Below are 20,657 nucleotides of genomic sequence, written 5' to 3'. Positions count from 1 at the left end.
CTGCTACAAAAGCATTCCATTAATCTCCACAATAATTGCAGCAGGAGTTCGGGGGGGAGATACCATCCCGTAACTGAGGAGCCAAACGTGCAGTCCTCCAGTGGTCCAAAGCATCGTCACAAATGTCTTTGGATAAGATGTAAGACTCTGTCGTGTCTCTGCGTCTGACGCTTCTTATCAAGAGACAGCAGACAAAAAAAGACAGGTTAAATGCTCTGTGGATCAATACTGTGTCACCAAATAGATGAAAATGGCTTTTTAGATCAATCGATGAAGAGCATTCCAGCAACTTAGCACAGAGAGACAAGCTTTCACAGCAGACATGCTAGTGTGGTAACAACACCTGTCGACAAGACTGTCCTCTCAGCCTTGGACTTGTGGTTTGCAAAAAAAAGATTCCTCGCGAGGTCAACGTTCTCCAACGCCTTACGTAAGGTATCGACTTTTGGCAAACACATTTCAATTAAACTGAAGAACTGTGGCTTTAGAAAAGTGAAGTATCTTTTGCCTGCCGTTCCTTTTGATGCTTGACCTTGCATTTCCATGAGGCACTTTTTGTTTGCTTGCCAAGTCGATGATGTAGATGATGAAGTCCGATTTGACAGGAGCGACTGGTACAATCATTCAACCAGTACAAGGCCCATAGAGTTTTCTCTGCCCCCCCACACAGCCCGCACTTCACTCTCAAAATACCTCTCCTGGTCTCATACCAGCAGGAGACCTGTGTTTACAGGCGTTTCCAGGCACGAGGTGAAGCTGAAAATCACGGCCTCTCAGCCTCCCTGTTCACAGAGCCACTTCCTGTCTGCTGGAGCTGCCGTTGGCGGCTGGAGTGATGTTGGCAGCAGCGGCGGTCGTGGTCTTCTTAATGGAGGTGAGGCGGATGTGGGAGGTGCTTTGCAGGTAGCTGGCTTGGCGCTCGGGGCGGGGACCTCGACCACATCGCAGCTGACTGTGGAGGAAGAAAGTAAAGTGCAACCTTGAAAAGTCTGAAGGACCTGAAGTCTTTCCTTAAATCATCGTCATTACAGATCTTAGAGGTTCTGAATTTATTCTATGCTCTGTTCTTCTGTTTCCAGAGTAAACAATTAGTTGATTTATCCAGAAAATAATCTGCAGCTCTAATGGAAAGTCGGAATTACAGAAGATATCCACAAAGTTCATTGTTAAAAGAAAGTAGTCAGACTTTAAAGACCTCTGAAATGTGTATGTGTTGGTGTATGGACTGGTTTGACTTTTTTCCAAAGTCCTAATCCTAAGAAAGAGGGAAATAAACATTATTAACTCGCTCTCTGGTGGCTCCAGAAGTGAAGGCTGTAATTTAACATGTCTGTACTTTATGGAAATCCTCACTCTTGATCCAAGAACATAGTTTGGTTGAAACTTCTTTTTGAGTAATGAGAAATAAATCCAAAGGCAGGTGAATTATGGCACATGCTTCATGCCACAGCCCTGCTATAATTGCCTCCCGAAGGCACATTTTATTTTTTCCACCTATTCTCTGCTTCTTCTGAGGTGTCAGGATTTGCCTGCAAATCTGACCTAAATGAAGGCACAAAGCCCGTCCCCGGGTTACTGTTTCACACTGTGACAGTCACAGTTTTTTGGCGTGAAGAGTTTTGAAGAGGGTTTCCATCAGGGGAAGAATAATGATAAGTTGCAGGATGTTTAGTGGAAGTGGGAACGCTCAAAAGAAGATTTAGAAAATGACGAGGCCATGATTGCTTCATTTTGCAACGAGGCTGTGGAGTCCATTTACGATGGAAAATGAAGTACTTGTCATCTGTGTTTTTTTTTCTGAATCTATTTCTGAGTGTTCTACAAATGTTCAGCCTTCTGGAAAGTTTTGATTAGTCTACAATTGCAATTTACTATGGTCTGTACACAGAGTGCAAAACATCAGCAGCGCCCCGCCAATGCTGAGCAGCAGCCCGGCAGAAGAAGCCTCACCTGTCTGCAGGCGTTTGGATCTGATCTCGTGACACCAACGTGTCTGATTACCTGCATTTTACAGGTTCAATCAACACAGACAAAAACAATTATTCCATCTTTCTATGGTCAGGCCATTAACGTCTTCTTTTCTCTCCTGATGGAAGAATGTCCTAAACTGTATGCTGCTCAGGGACAAATACAGAGCTAGGGATATAAAAATATAGAAATAGGGACATAAATCTTTTAAAATCCATCCGTTAAAGCTAGTTCATTGTTAGATATATTGTCTTGCAGTCAGTAAAGCGCTGTAAAATGTACTGATGTATTTGATTTATCATCTTTCTGAACCGGAGTGATTTGTGGACAGTATGAGCATCAGGCAGGACACTGAAGTCGTGCTCACATTAGCTGATTGGCTCATTCATCAACTGTTTGGCTACCAGCTGAAAAGTTCCTGATGCCATTAGCTGCTGCGCCTCCCTCCACCGCCCCCCCCCCAACCTCCTCATGCGCTGTACTTTTTAATTGTTAACTTTATCTAATGTTCATGTGTGTGTTCGCTGAAGAGGGATTTGTTCTTGAAGGCAGAGAGTTTGCTTAAAAATTAGAGCCTTTTCAAATAAATGTGTATTAATCTGAAAATATTCTCCAACAAATACAGAATTTCCTCCTGTTTGCTAAAAGCAGCGTTCAGCTTATTTAGGAAATTATTGACTCTTTTTTTAATATGAAACTATATTTGTGAGACACAGCTGAGAGCCTTATCCTTCCATAAATGTTTCTATATATTCTGTATGCACACAGTCTACCTATGGCGTTTCCCATGGCGGGAGACTGAAACTCTAACTTGGGATGAGATCTGACCTGTTGAAATGCCTGCGGAAGCTTTCACTGAGCAGGTAGAGGGCGAAGGGGTTGACGCAGGACGAGGAGAAGCTGAGGACTCTGGCCAGCAGGGTGATGACGAGGTGAGCCAGCGACAGATCCATCTGGTGGTAGTGGAAGGAGCGGTACATGTAGAGCACGTGGTTGGGGAACCAGCACAGGGCAAACAGGCCCACGAAGACCAGCACGATCTTGGCCAGACGCTTCCTCGTCTCCATCTGGGGAGCGGAGATAAAAACAAATAATCCTAATTTTTATTTTTGATAATCAGGCCAGTATAATTATATTCATAATCAGTGAGAGCTTTATGTTCTTAATGTGATAGTAATCATGTGCAGAATCTCCTGCAGATACAAGATGTAACCCTGTGGGTCTGAAAACAGCCCCCAGACCTGAGCAGTGTGCTGATGGAGGGACATGTCAGCAGTGGTGGACATCAGCAGGATGATTGATTGAGTTTGATGTGTAATGGGGATAATTAATAGCTCCTCATTATAAATCACAGGTCTGGCTCTCAGACGTCATGGGCAGGTGTTGAGGTGAATGTTTGATGTCCTGCATGTGGTGAGGCCACAGAAGGTGTGTCCTCCTTCTGTTGCCTGTGTTTCTTCTATCTCCTCTAAAAAAGCTACTCCCGTGGCCTAACTTCAAGCAAACCTTAATCGTAGTGAACCTAAACAAATTAAACTGGTCTTGGAAGGCAATAACAAGAGGAAGTGCCAGATCAGGAGGACCACATCTGTCACTTTGGAAGACGATGACAAATGACCAATTTTGTGTTTTGGTTTCGTCAGGTCGTCCTGAGCAGTGTCACCTCATGAGATGGTGTTTAAGTAGCAAACCCTCATTCCACCGCTAAGTTAGCAATAACACGTCAACTTTCCAAACAAAGCTTTGTGAGAAACAACGTCCAGCTTTTTGGTTTATCTTCGCACGCAAGTTAAACTGAATTATGTATCTGACACAGGGTCCATCCATCCTCTTATCCTTAAGAGCACATCAGTTCAAATCTTTTGGTTTCATACAGGAAATGAACCCTGGTCTGCTGTGTTTCCACCCTGACTTCTTCCTACACAAATCTACATGCACTTTGTTGCTACGACTGTATTGTTCACTGACGTATGCACATCATCTCTGCACAGTTCAAGTCAATAGAGGCTACATGGCGATAGAGATAACACACTAAAAAGCAACACAGGGGTTGTGATAACAGGCAAAGTGATTTAAGGAATTGGTGTTTGACTTTGTGCTCTAAGCTGCATCAGCTCTCACACTGAAACAAAGTGAAAGTAGCTGCTCTTCTTTCGGAGCTCCACTTCTGAAAGGCTCCGTCAGTTTGACATCAGGAGCTCGTACATCCAAAGGTCAGAAGGTCTGATGTGTTTGACGTCCACAGTACACAGAGAAGCACTTTGAAAGGCATTTTTCTGTGTGTTTGTGTTGTGGTGAATGCTCACGCAGGGAGGTGGGTGACCTGTGTGAAATGATTGGGACATAATTGACCTTTCTCATATGTCTGTGGCCATCAGACCTGTGACAATAAACGAAGTATTGCACAAGACTTCCGGCTGCCACTGTGTCACCTTGCCAGTGTTGATGTGGTCACTGTTCCTCTGTACACATACTTGCCACTGTTAGAGCGATTCACTGCTTCTTTTCCATATTGAAAACATTCACAGAGGAAACAAAGCTCCTGCACCAACCTTTGGACCAGCAGGAGTCACTGACACCCTGGTTAGCAGCTCCAAACTTTCCATTTAGAGAAAAAAATGACGCAAACTTTACCTGATTAAAATCTGAATTTACAAAAAAACACCAAAAATGATGGAAAAGTGATGCAGAAAATGTCCAACATTTCAGATTTTGTGGAGTGCTTTTTCATAACTGTGACAGAAAGGGAATCAATCTTCATTATAATAAGTGGTCGACTTCGAGAGGTCAATGACAAATTCAATATTGGCAGAACATGTGGGTCTAAATTACAGGGTTTTCTCCTCCGGAGTGTGTTCATGTCGGGGCTTCTTATTCAATTTAGATAGATATTTCTCTCCAGTGTGCCAGTGGCTGAAATAATTCAGGTAGAGAGCCATTACATTCTAAAATGCTGGGCTACAAATGGCTTCACTGCAGCTTCAAAATCCATCACGCACGATGTAGGAGTGCTAAAATGCAAAGATAAGTGATACAAGCTGTAAGTACACATGGCTAAAAGTGGTTATTGTACATCAACAATCACATGTTTTGATGGAAAAAGGGAATCATGCTTGATTCCCTGCAGACCTGCATGCTAAAGGCTTCCTCCAAATGTACAATGATGAAATGGATGGAAACAGAAAAAGACACGGAAGAGAAACGATCGGTGTAAACACCAAATGTATTATGTGTACAGCAAAGCACAATGAGTCTGACCTTGTCAGGCGGATGCTCAGATTGCCAGAGACGTATGGAAAAGGTCAATCATGTCTCTCATGCATCTCCCAAGGGTCATCCACCTCCGCACGTAGGAGTTCAAGTCAACATAAACACACTAAAAATGTCGACAGTGGATTTCAAAGTGCTTCTCTGTGTACTGCAGACGTCAAGCACATCAGAGCTCCTGACTGATGGAGAGTTTTCAGAGCTCAGACAGAGGAGCAGCAGACAAACCATGTTCCTAAACCCTGAGGAGCACATTAGCCCGTCTCGCCCCGTTTACAGAGAGAAAGAGAAGATCGGCTCTACAGCACGTGTGGTGTTGACACATGAGGCCACACGGAGTTTCTTTACTTCAGGTGCAGGAGGGTTTGTTTCTCACTTTTCCCTCAACTGCATCTGCTCAATATTTCAGGGAATGGCTGAGCCTCAGCGCACTGCAGAGAACTGCGTGGACAGACGGGTTGTCAGTAGCGATCAGCTGGTGCAGAGGACCCGTGGTGTCAAGGACGGGTATTTGTGTTGCTCTGCCTGCATGCTCCAGCCCAGTCGGTGCTGCTGTGTGCTGTCTTGAGTCTTTTAAGAGTCACGTAAACCCCCTTTTTCTCACATAGGACCTTGATATTTCACTTTGATATTAACATTCATATGTGCAGTCACATCAGGAGCACAGGCTTCATGCGATCAAGGCCACATGCTCAGATGTGAACTGTGCCTCTTCCCAGTTAGATTCATCCGTGAAGATGCATCAGACAAAGAAAGATGCTCGGATCGTGATGGAAACACTCTTTTTGTGTTTCACCATTTGCAGAACACTGTGCAGAGCTTTCACCGATTCTTCTAGTGCCGTCAAAAGTTATGTGGAAATGAAAAGTGCAAATATACTGGAACATCCCAGAGCTCCTACTTGAGGATCATGCTTATGTCGGAGTATCCTGCACCAGAGTTCAGGTCCAACACAGGAAGTACCGTAACTCTAATGTAACCCAGGAAAAAATGCTGGCACTGCTGTTATTATTTTTTACGTCCTCAAAGTTAGGATTAGGATTTTTTTTTAGAATCTGTCAATGTTGAAGTGTGCTGAGCCACACAGCTCCACTGTTTATGTGCTTAAAGTAATATTTTGTGAAATGTTTTCACTTCCTTGCCAAGAGTTAGAGGAGGAGATCGATATCTCTCTCTCTCTGTATGATAAACATCAGCAGCCAGCCAGTTGCCTTAGCTTAGCATAAACACTGGAAATGGGGGGAAACAGCTAGCCTGGGTCCGTCCAAAGGTCAGAAAATCTGGGTAACATATTTATATCTAATGTGTTTAAACTCTTGCTTTAATGAATTGCTGATGAACACACAGCCAGCAGCCCAAAGACACACAGAAGCCATCGCGCTCCAAGAGGAACATGCCTCCGGTGCTGTGAGGCAGAGCAAAGAGAAAAGATGGAACAAAAGCCTTATTATCAACAGTTAAAGGCCCTTAATCAGCTGACGTACGCTCACATGACATCAGAAATGTGGCCGATCTGTTGTTCCCTGTGTGGACTCTGACCTCACCTGATGCGACGCCGTCAAAAACTCATTTGCGCACAATTAGAAGATTATATTATGGGAGTGCGGTGAAAAATTGGATTGTGGAGGATTACATTTGTAGAAGTTAATTTTCACATGAACACACTATAATTAATGAGACAGTGCTCAGTGAGGAACAGATGCAGGTTCCAGCCCATCATCATTAAGTTTAACAGCGCCTGGCAGCCTCTCACCTCGGACGACTTGTTGCCTGTTAAAGACGAGACGCAGTAAATTTAGGGGAAAAAAGTTAACCAACAGCAAACTCTAGTGATTACGGAGCAGGGATCATTTCTGCTCTCTAGGCTGGCGGCTGCTGATTTGTGTTTGCTCTGATTTGCTGCCAGTGGACGGGCAGAGTTTGGCGTTCTCCCAAGATCCTCTTAGGCACCTGCAGCTCTGGGCTCCGGCTCATCAGGAAGCCTGGATTATGTGAAGTTGTGTGTATAAATATGTGTGTGAATACACTTTCTCACTTGTATTTCCTTGCATATATGCAGCCTCATGTGTGTTCAGTAAGCACACACACACACACACACACACACCTACATCTGCTCCCATAGCTGCGGGTGTATTCAGATGTCTCTAACAGAGTTTCTCCTCTGCTCATTCATGATAAATCTTCAGAGTTCTCCAGCAGAGCTGCTAACTGCTGCCTTTGTCACTGAGGAAGAATCCTGCAAAGCTACCTGGGAGTTGCGAGCTGCCAGCTGCCATTAGAGGCTCGCTGGAGACGGGTCGACACCTGAGGTGCAGCGAGCCGTCACGTTGTCACATTTCCATTATGCGCCAAGTGCTGCAAAATGCTGAAAATCCAGGCGAACATTTCTTGAGCCGTGTGCTCGTCATCCTGTCGGGTTTGCAGATGAAATGCAGCCACTGTGCAGCGCGTGCTGAAGTCTCCCATCATGCACGCCAGCAAACATCAGCCTGCATCTATCGTGTAGTTAAAGTGTCCGAATCATAACAAAACCAGCTGCACCCTGACAGAAAGAAAAGTGAACAAAGGAGTAAATCAAAGAGAAAAAACGACACGGTCAGCTCGACAACAGGAGAAAGAATCTGCATAATAAGATGCATGTAGTCGTTGAAGTGTTCATCTGCTTCAGTGTCCAGAGAACAGCAGGGAGGCTTGTTGGTATTTACCATGTGAGTCATTAATTAAGTCTAAGAGGAGGTTATTTATTGTGATTATGGATGTGACAGTGATGTTACAGACACAATGAGCTGACAGCTTCTGTTTAGTAATCAGTGTGTGTGTGTGTGTGTGTGTGTGTGTGTGTGTGTCTGCACGGCAAGTCAATCAATCCATCAATCAATCTTTATCTATGCAGCGCCAATTCATACCAAATGTTATCGCGAGCCTCTTTCCATAAAGAGCCGGTCCAGAGCTTTGTCAGATACTCCACTCTGATTGGTCAGTTATTCTATTCAGCAGTTAATCTGATAGCAGAAGCAAGAAAATCATTTACGAATCAATATTTTATGTCAAATGATTGATTTCTTTAGTCCAAAGCCGTGTAATAAACGGGATCACGAGGAGCAAACGGTGGTGATTGTTGCTTTTAAAACGAGGGATTCAAGTCAGCGCTCTGTTCTAATAACCTTATCGATCGTCTGACTTGTCATCAGGCCCATTGATCAGGTCAACGTGTTAATGTGTTCTCGGCTTATGACCAAAAACATTATCAGCTCCACAGTGTGTCTCTTAATCTTTCCTTCATTTCATTAATAAAGTTGCTCTTGGTATGTTTCCACTGCCGATGAAGCTGGAGATAAAACGTCTGTCGACTTGTGGGCCGAACAGTCTGACGTCCACTATTCTCTCTGCTTTTAGCTCTGCTTTGGTCTCCCCAGACTGCAGCTGCCTTCTGCACGCGCACATTCATTATTGTCAACGGAGACAAGCACACTCAGAGAAGTGCAGCCTCCAGGCGCCTCGGATTAAAGGGTTTTCCACACATTTCTAGATGCAGCATCTCACGTGTGTGTGTCTGTAAAATGACTTCATCAGAGCGTCTCTGATGAGAACAGCTGCTGCTAGAAACACTGAGGAAACAGAGGGAGGCGCTGAAAGAGGATAAAAGGCTGAGGCAGGTAATAACTGTCTGAAGCTTTGTCACAATAAGAGACCTTTGATCCAGTGTTACTACGCACACATTTAGTGCTGCAGCTTTAACAGTGTGGTCAAACTGATCCTTCTGCTCTCTGCTGGCATCTACATGCTCTTCCTGATCCAGTACAGCCTGTGTGTGTGTGTGTGTGTGTGTGTGTTGATCTCAGTTGATCTCAGCGCCTACAGTTTCTTTACTCTTTCACTGAACTGAACCGAGACGAATCCTGAGCCGTTCTGAGTCAATACTGGAAATGCAGCTCAGTATAGGAGGTGATGACACTTTAGATACTGAGCCTGAACATCCCTGCAGTATCTGTGAACAGTGAAACACACACACACACACACACACACACACACACACACAGCTTATTTGTGTACTCTGCGTGCTGCTTAAGGGCTTTCTGGCTTTTCTTTTGTTGAGTTTTCATGAATAAACATGAACTCTTGTCATTGTTTTTATATCAGAAGCAGAAAAGCAGAAAAAAGTCGGAGTTCAACTGCCGCAGCGAGTCCCTGTGTTATTTAATGCTGCAGCCTTTGTCTTTGCTGCGGTGCATGTTAATGTGTGTGCTGTTAGTGTGTCCGGTCGGTGCTGCTGATGAATGTGTGTGACAGAGTGCCATACAAAAGCAGAATAATGTGCGAACCCTTCTGTCTCGTGTGAGACAGCTTCTGCATTACATTTTAGGGATTTCAGTGGTTCTGCAGCTGATATACAAGAAATCAACATGAAATGTTGATTCTGAATGTTCTGCAGAACCACTGTGCTCACCAGGCTAGTGTGTGTTCACACTGTGGAGGATTTGGGACTCAGCTTTTCCACTCTTTTCTTCCTGCTGCTTATCTTTACTGTTCCGGTGGAGATCATTAAAGAGTACAGTCACTAATTATCTGTTCTCACATCGATCATCGCAGGAGCTGCAAACAGCCTTTTCTGTCTGCAGCCAAACAACTCCAGACATAATTGGAAATGTGGCTGCTTCAGGCTACATTCACGCCACAAACAAACCAATAAACGGGGAACATAGTGGAGGCTGCAGCCGTGCCTCCAGCGGGCTTCACCTCTGTCTGTTTGTTCACCACTGAACTCACGAAAAGAAACCTCCTTCCCAGTGCAGATTAAGGAAAAGGTTAGCATTTAAAAAATATATCGTTGGCTAAATGTCAGATATTATTCCAGCTTGTCGATGTCAAGAAAGAAACACCTTCAGTAGACGGATGAAATATCTGCAGAGCAGGGTGGTCAGCTCTGTGGCAGAGGCAGAGAGGTGCTGAGTGAGAATACATATAGATATATAGACATATATGTCTATGGATTCACCTGCAGGAAGGTGATGTCTACTGACACACTGCTGATGTCACACTGAAGGACGCCAGAGGGACGAGAGGAGAGAAAGATGGAGCATCACAGACTCTGATGATTTCATCTCTGCTGTTTGGATTTCGATTTTTTACTTGAAGTTGAACGAATGAGTTCAGATTTGGTGAAACAGAGCTCTGTGGTTCAGCCCGGGGTCACCTGAATCATAACTCCAGCTTATTGTTATCTCTCAGATAAAAGATGAGTCACAGGGTTTGTACCTCCTGCTGCTGCTGTTTGGGACTCTGATGATTTTTTTATATTATTTGTTTTCAAGACAAACATGTGAACTGGTTCATGATTACTGTTAACTGTGTCTTTTTAAAGACTTCATCAAAGAGCTGGTGCACACAGCGGTGCTGATCCAGTAAACAGTCACCTACACAACAAACCGCTGACACGACACACACAGAGTTTATCCAGAGCAAGCAGAGGAAATAATCTCTCTGCATCGACTTGGAACAGAGTTTGACTGCATAGCCGATGCTTTTATCATCTTACTAATCTCACCACTGTAACGTAGCTTCTACTTCTACTTTTATTTTCTCATCCACCTCTAATTATTCTTATTTTTTACCTTTTCTATTCACAGTCTTTGTGCTGCTGAATTTTAATAAAAGCTTGTTTTTATCTTATTCTGCGTGTCGGGAGGTTTAAATCTTCTAAGTCTAAATCTAAATAAGTCCTGACCTTTGACAGTTTAGAGTGTGTGAGGTGAGGTGTTGTATCAGGTCTCTCTTCTTGCTTGTGTTTAAATGGAGGTTTGTGCTGAAACAGCCTTCCGCCTGCAGGACGTGGACAATGGTGGGGATGATGATGATGAGGAGGAGGAGGAGGAAAGATTTTAGGTTGTAAGGGGACCTGAATCCTCAGAAGTGGAGGTCTGAGTGTTCTGTAAAGTGACAAGTTATCTGTGCAAACCTTTAGTGGTCTCTGGTGGGGGCGGGCTGAGCGGTGAGCTCTGCTCCCAGAACACCTGAAACCTGCTCACAACAAAAACCCTTCTGTCATTTGTCGGCCACTGACGAGCTCCACAGGACCCCCCCCCCCCCCCCCTCTTGTACCCTGTTTACAGTGTGATCTCAACACAGAGGGCCTGACAGAAGCTGCAGGGAGCAGCTACGTCTGTTCACATGTTTAGTTAATGTACAGATCCAGACACAGTGTGGACACCCAGCAGCTCTCAGTCTGCTTCTCCTGACTTCTTCTGTCTGTCTAAGTGAGGTCATGACGCTGCAGCACACTTTAACCCTCCTAACAGTCACTCTGACACTTTCTATGTGGCAGCATTTCCTCTCTGTTTGTTCGTTTTGCCAAAGAAACTCAAGACATACAAAGAAATAGATCAGAACTGAAAAGTGGTGCGTAAACTTTGCATTTTGTAGTTTTCAGCTAAATGACTATTCTGACCAAATGTTAGAAGTGTGTTATTATATTTCCTGCTGTGATGTTTTCCATGTGAGCTGAAGCTTCTGTCTTTGGTAGCTCCTGAGGATCCTCTCCTGGCCCTCGGTGGGTGACTGCAGAGTGCAGGGAGGGGCTGAAGTGCTAACTGCTGTAGGCGTGCCACAGGGGACCGCGGGACATGTCCGCCCCCCTCCCCCGGTGACCCCCAAAAACTGTCATCATCTTAGAAGAATCAAGCTCATAGTTTGATGTGTTAAACTGCACTCAGGCAGCGTTCTGAGTGGGTGTGCTGGAGTGGGCACAGCACCAACGACACCCACCTGACAGTGTGGCTGAAGTTTATTGTTTCAGAGTTTCCTCAGGGTGAGAACAAGAAGTTTGTTCATCCAGGACTCCCTTCACTCCAGGACGAGGACAGTCCTGGAGCTGGTTATCCCCCGTCTCTGTCAGCACTGGGGTGTCCAGCTGTGAGCGACAGGAGCATGCACAGCTGCACTGACAGCACAGCTCGAACCCTGAACCTGACCTTTACTTGACCTGGACCAGGACCGGGCTTCGGTCCCCATGAGGACTACTAGATAAACACTCGTCAGTGACGTGCTGGGTGCAGCCTGCGTCACCGCCTGCCTGCTCAGCGTCTGAGTGTCCTGAGCGTCCTGCACTGAGTGTCACCTGCAGCTACAGCACACAGACCCTGACAGCAGGTTTCAGGCCGCCTCTGTCACCCGCCTGCTTGTGCAATCATTTTGTCGAATCCTGCAGCTGTCAGTCAGCTGTCACTTGGGATGACTCAAGCCGTGCTGCTGCTGCACAAGCTCAACAAAAGTCCGCTCTGGATGTGGAGAATATCAGAAAAGCAAATGTAACTCCGGCCAACATGTTCTTAACCTGATGATGACTCTAACACGTGGAACCAAAAGCAAACGGCAGACAGACACAGCTAGAGAGCTGCTGGTGAATCTGTATCAGGGGAGAAAGCGACAGAAGGTAATGATAAGGATGGAGGTGATAAGAGCGCATGTGAATCGTAACATGGAGCGATAAAAGAGGATGTGAAATGAAAATTGGAGAGATAAATTCTCAAGTGATTTGATAGATTGAATGATTAAAACAGTCAGGATACGAGCTCACGGGCATCAAACGTGTGAGAGAAGGAAACACTGAAGGAAAAGAAGGAGCTCGTGAATGAATCGGGGGAACGTTTGACGTGACAAACGGAGGGATGAACTTTAACTGATCTGTTAAACACTGAGGCTTTCTGTGATAACCAGCTGTCTGCTGTCACCACTCATCACTAACCAGCGTTCAGCGTTTACAGCAAACAGGCTCGGTGAGACGGTCGGAGCTGATCTGTTCCTCATGGAGGGAGGTGATAGAAATGATCTGATTCTGATGGAGGATCATCGTGTTGTTTTCCTTTAAAGGAAGTATTTATTCCACATATTTGTCAGGTGTGTGTGTGAGAGGAGAGCACACACACTTTTAATAGATCATAATACTGTGGAACAACACTAAAACAACTGAAAGGAGCATGTGTTATCTTTACAACTGATCCAGGATCAGTTGATCGGAGCAGTTTATTCAGATCAATAGATCATTTCTCAGCCTGTTTGTCTCCTCATCCGTTTCCATGATTCATATATAAGCAGCTTTCTGTTTCTTTCAGCCTTCAGCCGCTTCCTCCTTTAAGTTCTGATCGTATCACATCAGCTTCAAATCGATCAGATCACTCCGTCAGTTATCGCTCACACGCTTCTCCTTTCACATTTTTACACCTCACCTTTATGATTCCCATGTGCTTTAATCACCTCCACGTCTAGCACCCACCATGTCCGTCAAGTTTAAATCACTTGACAGTTTTCACTTCACACGCGTTTCATCACTTTATTCTTTTGTAATAATTTTCATCACGTCCACGTCGATCAGTTATCTTCTGTTGCTCCCACCCATGTGATCACTTTCCTCAAATGAGAAATGCTCATTTTGTCCTGTGAGTGATGACTAATGAACGTCAGATGGGAAAAGATGAAACGTGGCTTTCATCATATTAAATTCATCATTTATCAGGCTGCTTTTCATTTCACATCCATTTTCATCGCCTCCATTTTTACCAGTTCATTTTTGTTACCTGGAGACCAAACCGGAGCTAAAAGGAAGGACTCCGATGGGATGGTGGTGCTGTTTATGAAATATTTGTTGTGGGGCTCCTCTGCCAAACGGCCAGAAGCAAAATGTGGGATTTAATTCATGATAAACTCTGAACTTTGTAATAAAATGAAAGCGGTGCCGCCACAGTAACCAGCCTCCCCACCTGTGGGAGGTGAAGTGCTGCAGGTGAAGGGAAATGGGTTCATCGGGAGCAGTTGTTTGGGTTCTGTGAAGTGTTGGAGGCTTTGTGCTCTCGAACACTGACTCACATCTAAAATCAATTGCACTTCCCCCCTCCTGTCTCCCTCTTTGTCGTTATTCATGATCAGCTGCTCTCTGCCCGTCGTTGGACCTCCTGTGGGTTGAACATGTTTTCTGTGTTTCAGCTCTACTCGCCTCGGTTTGGTTGGTTTTCCATTACAGTAGCGTACCTCCTCAAAGTGGGGGGGTCGTCATAGCAAGGCGGCCCGAAACTCCAGTGGTGTAATTTGTATACGGCACAAACACAAACACAACTGAGGACGTGGAGCGTTTGGTTTGTGTGGATCAGTTCACCTCGTTCACAGGAATAATAAAAACGTTCGGTCTGTTTCCAGGTTTTAAAAACTGAGTCGTTCTCATGACTCATCCAGTGATGTCACTCCCTGATTGGCCAATCAGTGGCCTGCAGTCTGATGACGTCACATTGTCAGCTCGACTCAGCTCGCTTGGAACCCCGGCAGAGGAGCTACTAAAATAGTACCTGGTACCAGGAACTATCACCTGGTGGAGAACCAGGAAGACCAAGTCGAGTAGGTACTAGTGGAAAAGCACCATAACTGTTTTAACTGCCACGAAAGAATCTTTAACTTTTAAAGTGTATTTCCTGTAAAGTGTCATTACATGAATACAACTTTATGTTTTCTCTAAAAACTGACAAAGTAAAATAAAGATTTGTTAAAGATTGGAGTGTTTGACGGTTCATTCCCTCACATGGCAGCCACACACGGTATCTTAGCATGAGCTGAAATAGCTCCGGTTCATATGGAAAAAGAAAACAAATCCTAAAATCTTGAATTAAAAATATTCCAGCCGACGTGGACGAGGTCACGAAACAGCTCCGTAAAATCTGAGTTTGTGGTGAGATCATTCTGACATGTCGAATTGAAAAGCTCATAATTTAGTTTCCTGTTTTTTTTTTATCTCCATAAAGTTTGAGCCTTCAGGTAAAAACAGCTGCACGACTTTTAAACTCCAACATCTGCTGAACGTTACTAATCCAGCTGTGAACATCCCTCTGTTCTTTACACACACAAACTACCTGAATCATTCAACACCAGAAAGAGTCGTGTGAAGCTTCACCTCTTCAACTCAACCTTCATCTCTTAACTCTCTCTAACATCAGCAGACTGCACACTTGTACCCGTCTGTCCAGGACTTGTTACCTCTGTTAAGTGTTACCTATTATAAGTCCTCTAGTCTCCACTGACTGATGTTGGAAAGGAAACAATGGCAGGCGTCACTTTTCATACTGCGCTTGCCGTCGTAGGTGTCATCGCCTCACTGAACCCCTGAAACGTCTGTCAGCGAGCTTTATTTTGAAAATGTAATCAGAAGTAGAGTCTGAAGAAGCTGAAAGTGTATTTTGAAAGCGTCGGCAGGCGTTAGACGGTAGTATTATGAGGTGACTGCAGAATGAGAACATGTAGTTTGAAGCGAACGGTGTAGAATCACAACCAGAGGAGCTTAAAGCGTCCCTGTAGAGGCCGGACCCCCCCGGAAGGCCTTTCAAGCAATGTGCTATTTGTATGCCATCCCAGAAGATCACCTCACGACAGACAGACAACTGTACAGGCAATTTAAAGTCTCCAGTTGACCCGTGTGTGTTTGACAGACTGCACACAGAACAGCCCCCCCGCATTCAAACAAAGCAGGTGCAGCGGTCGGCTCTCAGGGAGGGAGGGGGGGGGGCGTCTCCAGCTTGTGTGTTAAACTGAGAATTTTCCAGTCTAACTCATTTCTATTAGTCTAGATCAGGGGGGGGGCACACTTTTTCAGCTCACGAGCTACTTTTAAAATGACCAGGTCAAAATGATCTACCTACATTAAAAAGGCTAAACATATATTAATTTCTATATATACTGATATACTTTATATATTCAACATACACTACTCACTAAAAGTTAGGGATATTCAGCTTTCAGGTGAAATATATGGAAAATGTAAAAAGTGAATGCTACAGTGATATTATATCATGAAAGTAGGACATTTAAGTAGAAGCATGCACTGGTGATTTTATTCATCTTAAACAATTTATTTGAAGAAAATCTACCAACAGTGGTAGGTATACCACAACAAAACATGTTCAGTGTCTCAATAAATTGGGACGTGGCCAAAGGACGTCCACTCCTCTCCTTTCTGTGACTCTTCCAGTCTCTGTATCACTGTTCCAACCTCCTGATGACACTCTGTGACCCTCTAAGCTCAGTGAACACCTCCGTCTGAGGACTTCCTGTTTGAAGCCTCCAGTGTTGAGGTGCTGCTGATCAACTGTTAGGTGTCGTCTTGGTCTCATGATGTCAGAATGTGAACAGCAGGATGAGGAGGACTGTTTAAATACCAATTCTAACTGAAGCAGGAAATGTATTGGTGGATTCAGGGATCAAACCTGTTGTGAATGTTGCTGTTAAGCTTCTTGTTAGAGAACAGCAGCTGGTGCAGAAAGTACTGAGACACTGAACAGTTGGACATGTGCATTCAAAGGTTTAGAGAAGGTCACATTAAGTTCACCTAGAAAGGTTAGAATGCATTTTAGGTTCATCCTGAAACTTCACCTGAAAGCTGAACATCCCTGACTTTTAGTGAGGAGTGTGTGTTGTAGCTAATGTAACTCCTGGTGTTACACATTAAACTGACAGCAGTAATCACACAGGTGACCAGAGGAACTGGAACATTCACTATATTTATGGTCTCTACCTTCCTCTGATGGAGTCTAATCTCCCTTCCTGTCCTGCTCCCCATCCCAGAATATCCCTTCTTTAAGTAGATATAGATTGGAAGGCTAACTAGGTCACTTCGACAGTTCACTGGAGTTTTGCAGCAGCTAGCCCGTCACAAACGTCACAAACGTCATAGGGAGGATACATTCATTAATCTATTCATTTTCTAAACTGCTTAGTCCTAACTAGGGATGACAGATGATGGACTAAAATCTTTTTTTTTAATGTCACACACTCTACCGTCACTGCCTCCGTGATCAACCGGTAGATCTCGATCGACGTACTGGACCCTGGTCTAGACTGTCTTCATCTTCCAGTAATGTGGCTAAATTCTCTTCTGATCCTTTGTTCTGAAGCAGCTTTTCTTTCTTTCTTATCTTTCACGTGTGTGTGTGTGCGCAAACAAAAACAGAACTTTTGAAACTCTAAATTAAAACGCCTCGTTTGTCAGCGTCACAAACCCCCATTATGAGCCTTTCCTGATAGATGATGTGGTCTGAAACGTGGCTCCCCGGCGCTGCTGTGTGTCGGGACGCGCTGGCTGTCCTCTAATGTATTTCTTATCTGCGGGAGCATAATGAATTAGCTCGGCTCTCAGATAAGATAGGAGGCGTGTTTGGAATTGATGTGGGCATCGGTTAATGCACCAATTGGCTTCCAACCTCCGTAGATGTGCCGATACCAGCGACATGTGAAGAGGCTTTATCCATTTAAGAAAGCACCGACGGCATCGCTCCCCTACGAGGAGGCGCAGATGGATTCAACTGTAGATGAATCAGACGATAAACACCCACATGGCGTGAGGAGGGGGGGGCATGGAGAACATAGACACTCTTTTATAGATCCGTCACTTCTAAATAATTCTGTAATGTGGAAGGAGCTCCTGAGAAGACAGAGGTAACAGCTGTTACTCATCATTGTATCTAAAAGCAGTTTTCAGTGATTTACAGTTTATAAGTGATAAAACATTGATCTCTGGAGCCTTCTTCTTCATGTATGCTGAGTTGTACTCTATGTAAAGTCTGTTTGACCTGTGATAAGGAACATGGCTCTTGGTTAAACTTGGTTTCTAACACCACTTCTTCGTGGATCTGGCTCATGACATGAGGAAAGGATCTTCCCTCGTGTTTCATCTGCTCTGGCAGACCCGTCCTGGCCCGGGTTTCATATCGGACAGAGGACTGACAGAGGACAACCAAGATGGCTGCTGCCAATTCAAAGCGTTCAGTTGAATCATGTCAGTGGACGGCTCTACTTCTCTACGAGAAGAAGAAGAAGAACAAGAACAGCTTTTGTTGAAGACAGGATTTGATTATTATTCTCATGATTGGCTGCTCTGATTGGTCCATTAGTGTCCAGGAGCATTTTGGTCTCCTGCTGATGGTGGTTTGTTTTCTTCCCCTCACAAAGTCGATGTGACGGCTCTGTGAATATAACCTGAATATTTTCCTCCAGCTTCTGGAGTGTGTGGTCTTCAGCTGCAGTATAAAGCTAATGTCTGAGCTTCACGTTTCACTGCCCATCTCTGATGATCCTCCTCCTCTCTCAGCTCTCAGCTCTCAGCTCTCAGCGGCAGGAGTTGATTCACTGTTTGTTAGTCAGTGACTCTCCATTAACCCCGAGTTTGTCGAGGTCAACTCCGCTGCAAAGTGTCCCCTCAGACCTGCAGAGCCACACGGGGCTGCAGCAGAGCCTCCCCCACCACTGTTCATGTGTTCTCAGGGTGGCATCTTCAATTAATGGGCTCCGAGCACAGTAAGGAGAAAATAAAACCTGTCAGATGAGAAGAACGACTCCAAAACTGGTTGTATAACCAAGTTTGTGTTCCTAGTTTAACTGGACCAGCTGGACTGGTTCCATCAACAGCTCACTTCTATTCATTATGCTTTCACAGGCATCACATGTGCAGGCAAAGTACAACTGTGACAGTCAAGGAACAAAATCAGACCAGCAGCCAACACAAAAAAGACATTTTGTTGGGGTAAGTCCAAGTCAGAGGCAGGTTTAAAGGGATTTACACAACAAGTCCTTTGGTCCCAGATCAGCTGAGTCTCTAGTCCAGGTCAGGAGACTTCTTTCAAAGCTGTTTGAACTCTGTTTGAATAGTTCAAGTGTGTCAAGTTAAATGTGAGCCTCAGGTCTCCGTCTGAGTGAGTAACACTAAGAACTCCACCCGCTCTGTTACCTCAACACTTCCTGCACAGATGTTTCATCAGAACTCCTCCAGCAGCCTGACGTCCAGAGCTCCTCGTCCCTTCACCCCCAGTGATTAAAGAACAGCAGAGTGGAAACGCTTGGTGAGTGTTTGAGTGAGGAGAGATGAGCTGGGAGCAGCAGCTCGGAGTGACTCGTTGTTGTCGGGGGGGTGAACCCCGCGGACGGAGCAGTGGTTCCCAGCACGGACACCTGATCTGACCTGCTGCTGTCGGGTCTTTAATAATTCAGCTCCCCCCTCCCTCTGACCTCTCCTCCATCTGTGAAGATCAAGCTGGTGTAAAGTGATTACTCTCTCTGACTGACACAGTCCTCCTCTAAAGCTCCCTCATGGCTGAAATATTTACCGAGGCCGTGGGGGTGGGAGGTGTGGGTGCAAAAAGCATGAAGTCCCAGTCGATCTCCGTTACACGAACCCTCCAAACTGTTTCTCTTTTGCCAGAGTAAGAGATCACTGCCGGCACTCTTCTGTCAAACTTATTTTGTTGTTGCTCAACTTTTCCTCTTCCCCCCCCCCCTCACTTCTACCTCAAACAACTCGTAACTCCTTCAAACTAATTAGAGTAGTCTAATCATGAGCTGGAGGTGCAGACACAGCTTTATGTGATGTCTGCTTACACAGCTGGCATCAAGGCTGGACGGCTCCGTTCAGGAAAAGGTGCCGAATGTTCATTTTCTCCATTTAACCAACACCATGATGTCACACAGGTGTCAGGGTGACTCTCTCAGTGGGGCTCATTCAAACGCTGCTGCACTTACACTCTCTCAATCTTGACTTTAGTGTAAATGTCTAAATGTGTAAAGATAAAAACAGGAATCTGTGAATTTATGTATAAACCTAATAATCCTTCAGGTTGACATCATATAAAACTGTTTTTTATATTATTTATAGTCGGCACTTTGTTCAGCAGAAGCCATTTAGAGCTCATTCTGTAGTGTTCAATGTTCCACCGCTGGAAACTGCAGCTTTGATAGATTCACGTGGCAGGAAGCCAGCCGGTCGCTGCGTCCTTTAGCGTCCTTTAGCGTCCTTTAGCATCCTTTAGCGTCCTTTAGCGTCCTTTGGCGTCCTTTAGCGTCCTTTGGCATCCTTTAGCATCCTTTAGCATCCTTTAGCGTCCTTTAGCATCCTTTAGCGTCCTTTAGCGTCCTTTGGCATCCTTTAGCGTCCTTTAGCGTCCTTTGGCGTCCTTTAGCATCCTTTAGCGTCCTTTAGCGTCCTTTGGCGTCCTTTGGCATCCTTTAGCGTCCTTTAGCGTCCTTTAGCATCCTTTAGCATCCTTTAGCGTCCTTTAGCATCCTTTAGCATCCTTTAGCATCCTTTATTAAAGCGATCTGATACTGACGACTGCTGAAAGTGACGAGCTCGGACTTTGACAGTTCCCGTGTGTGTGAAACGTAAAGATCAGTGTGTTTGAATATGGACTGGTGGTTAAATCTTCTCAGCCTGATTTTGAGCGAACAGTTAGACCAGCTCTTCGACAGAGTGGCTCATTGTGTCACCCGGTGAATCCAGTGATTATTAAAACACACTCATTGTCACCACCAGTGAGCGCGGGTGTCGTCAGAACAACTGACTGGGAGATCTGAGGGAAGATCGCTTCAAAAAAATAGGTTTCAAATCAGATTATTAAAGTTTC

At 44.9% G+C, this 20,657-nt stretch overlaps 1 protein-coding gene across 1 annotated transcript in view; it reads right to left on the bottom strand.

Annotated features, from left to right (window-relative positions):
- Positions 1–786: 786 nt before the first annotated feature.
- Positions 787–20,657, bottom strand: part of nmbr (neuromedin B receptor) — a 42,276-nt gene continuing 22,405 nt past the window's right edge. Inside the window, exons 4-5 of the mRNA XM_070849700.1 lie at positions 2,797–3,035; positions 787–952 (exon numbers count right to left, since the gene is read on the bottom strand). Coding sequence (XP_070705801.1) covers positions 787–952; positions 2,797–3,035 — 405 coding nt within the window. The remainder of the gene's footprint in view (positions 953–2,796; positions 3,036–20,657) is intronic.

Source organism: Pempheris klunzingeri, chromosome 18 (assembly GCF_042242105.1).
Source record: "Pempheris klunzingeri isolate RE-2024b chromosome 18, fPemKlu1.hap1, whole genome shotgun sequence".
Classification (NCBI taxonomy): Eukaryota; Metazoa; Chordata; class Actinopteri; order Acropomatiformes; family Pempheridae; genus Pempheris; species Pempheris klunzingeri.
The sequence above is the reverse complement of the archived record's forward strand: the minus strand, read 5'-3'. Positions and strand labels throughout refer to the sequence as shown.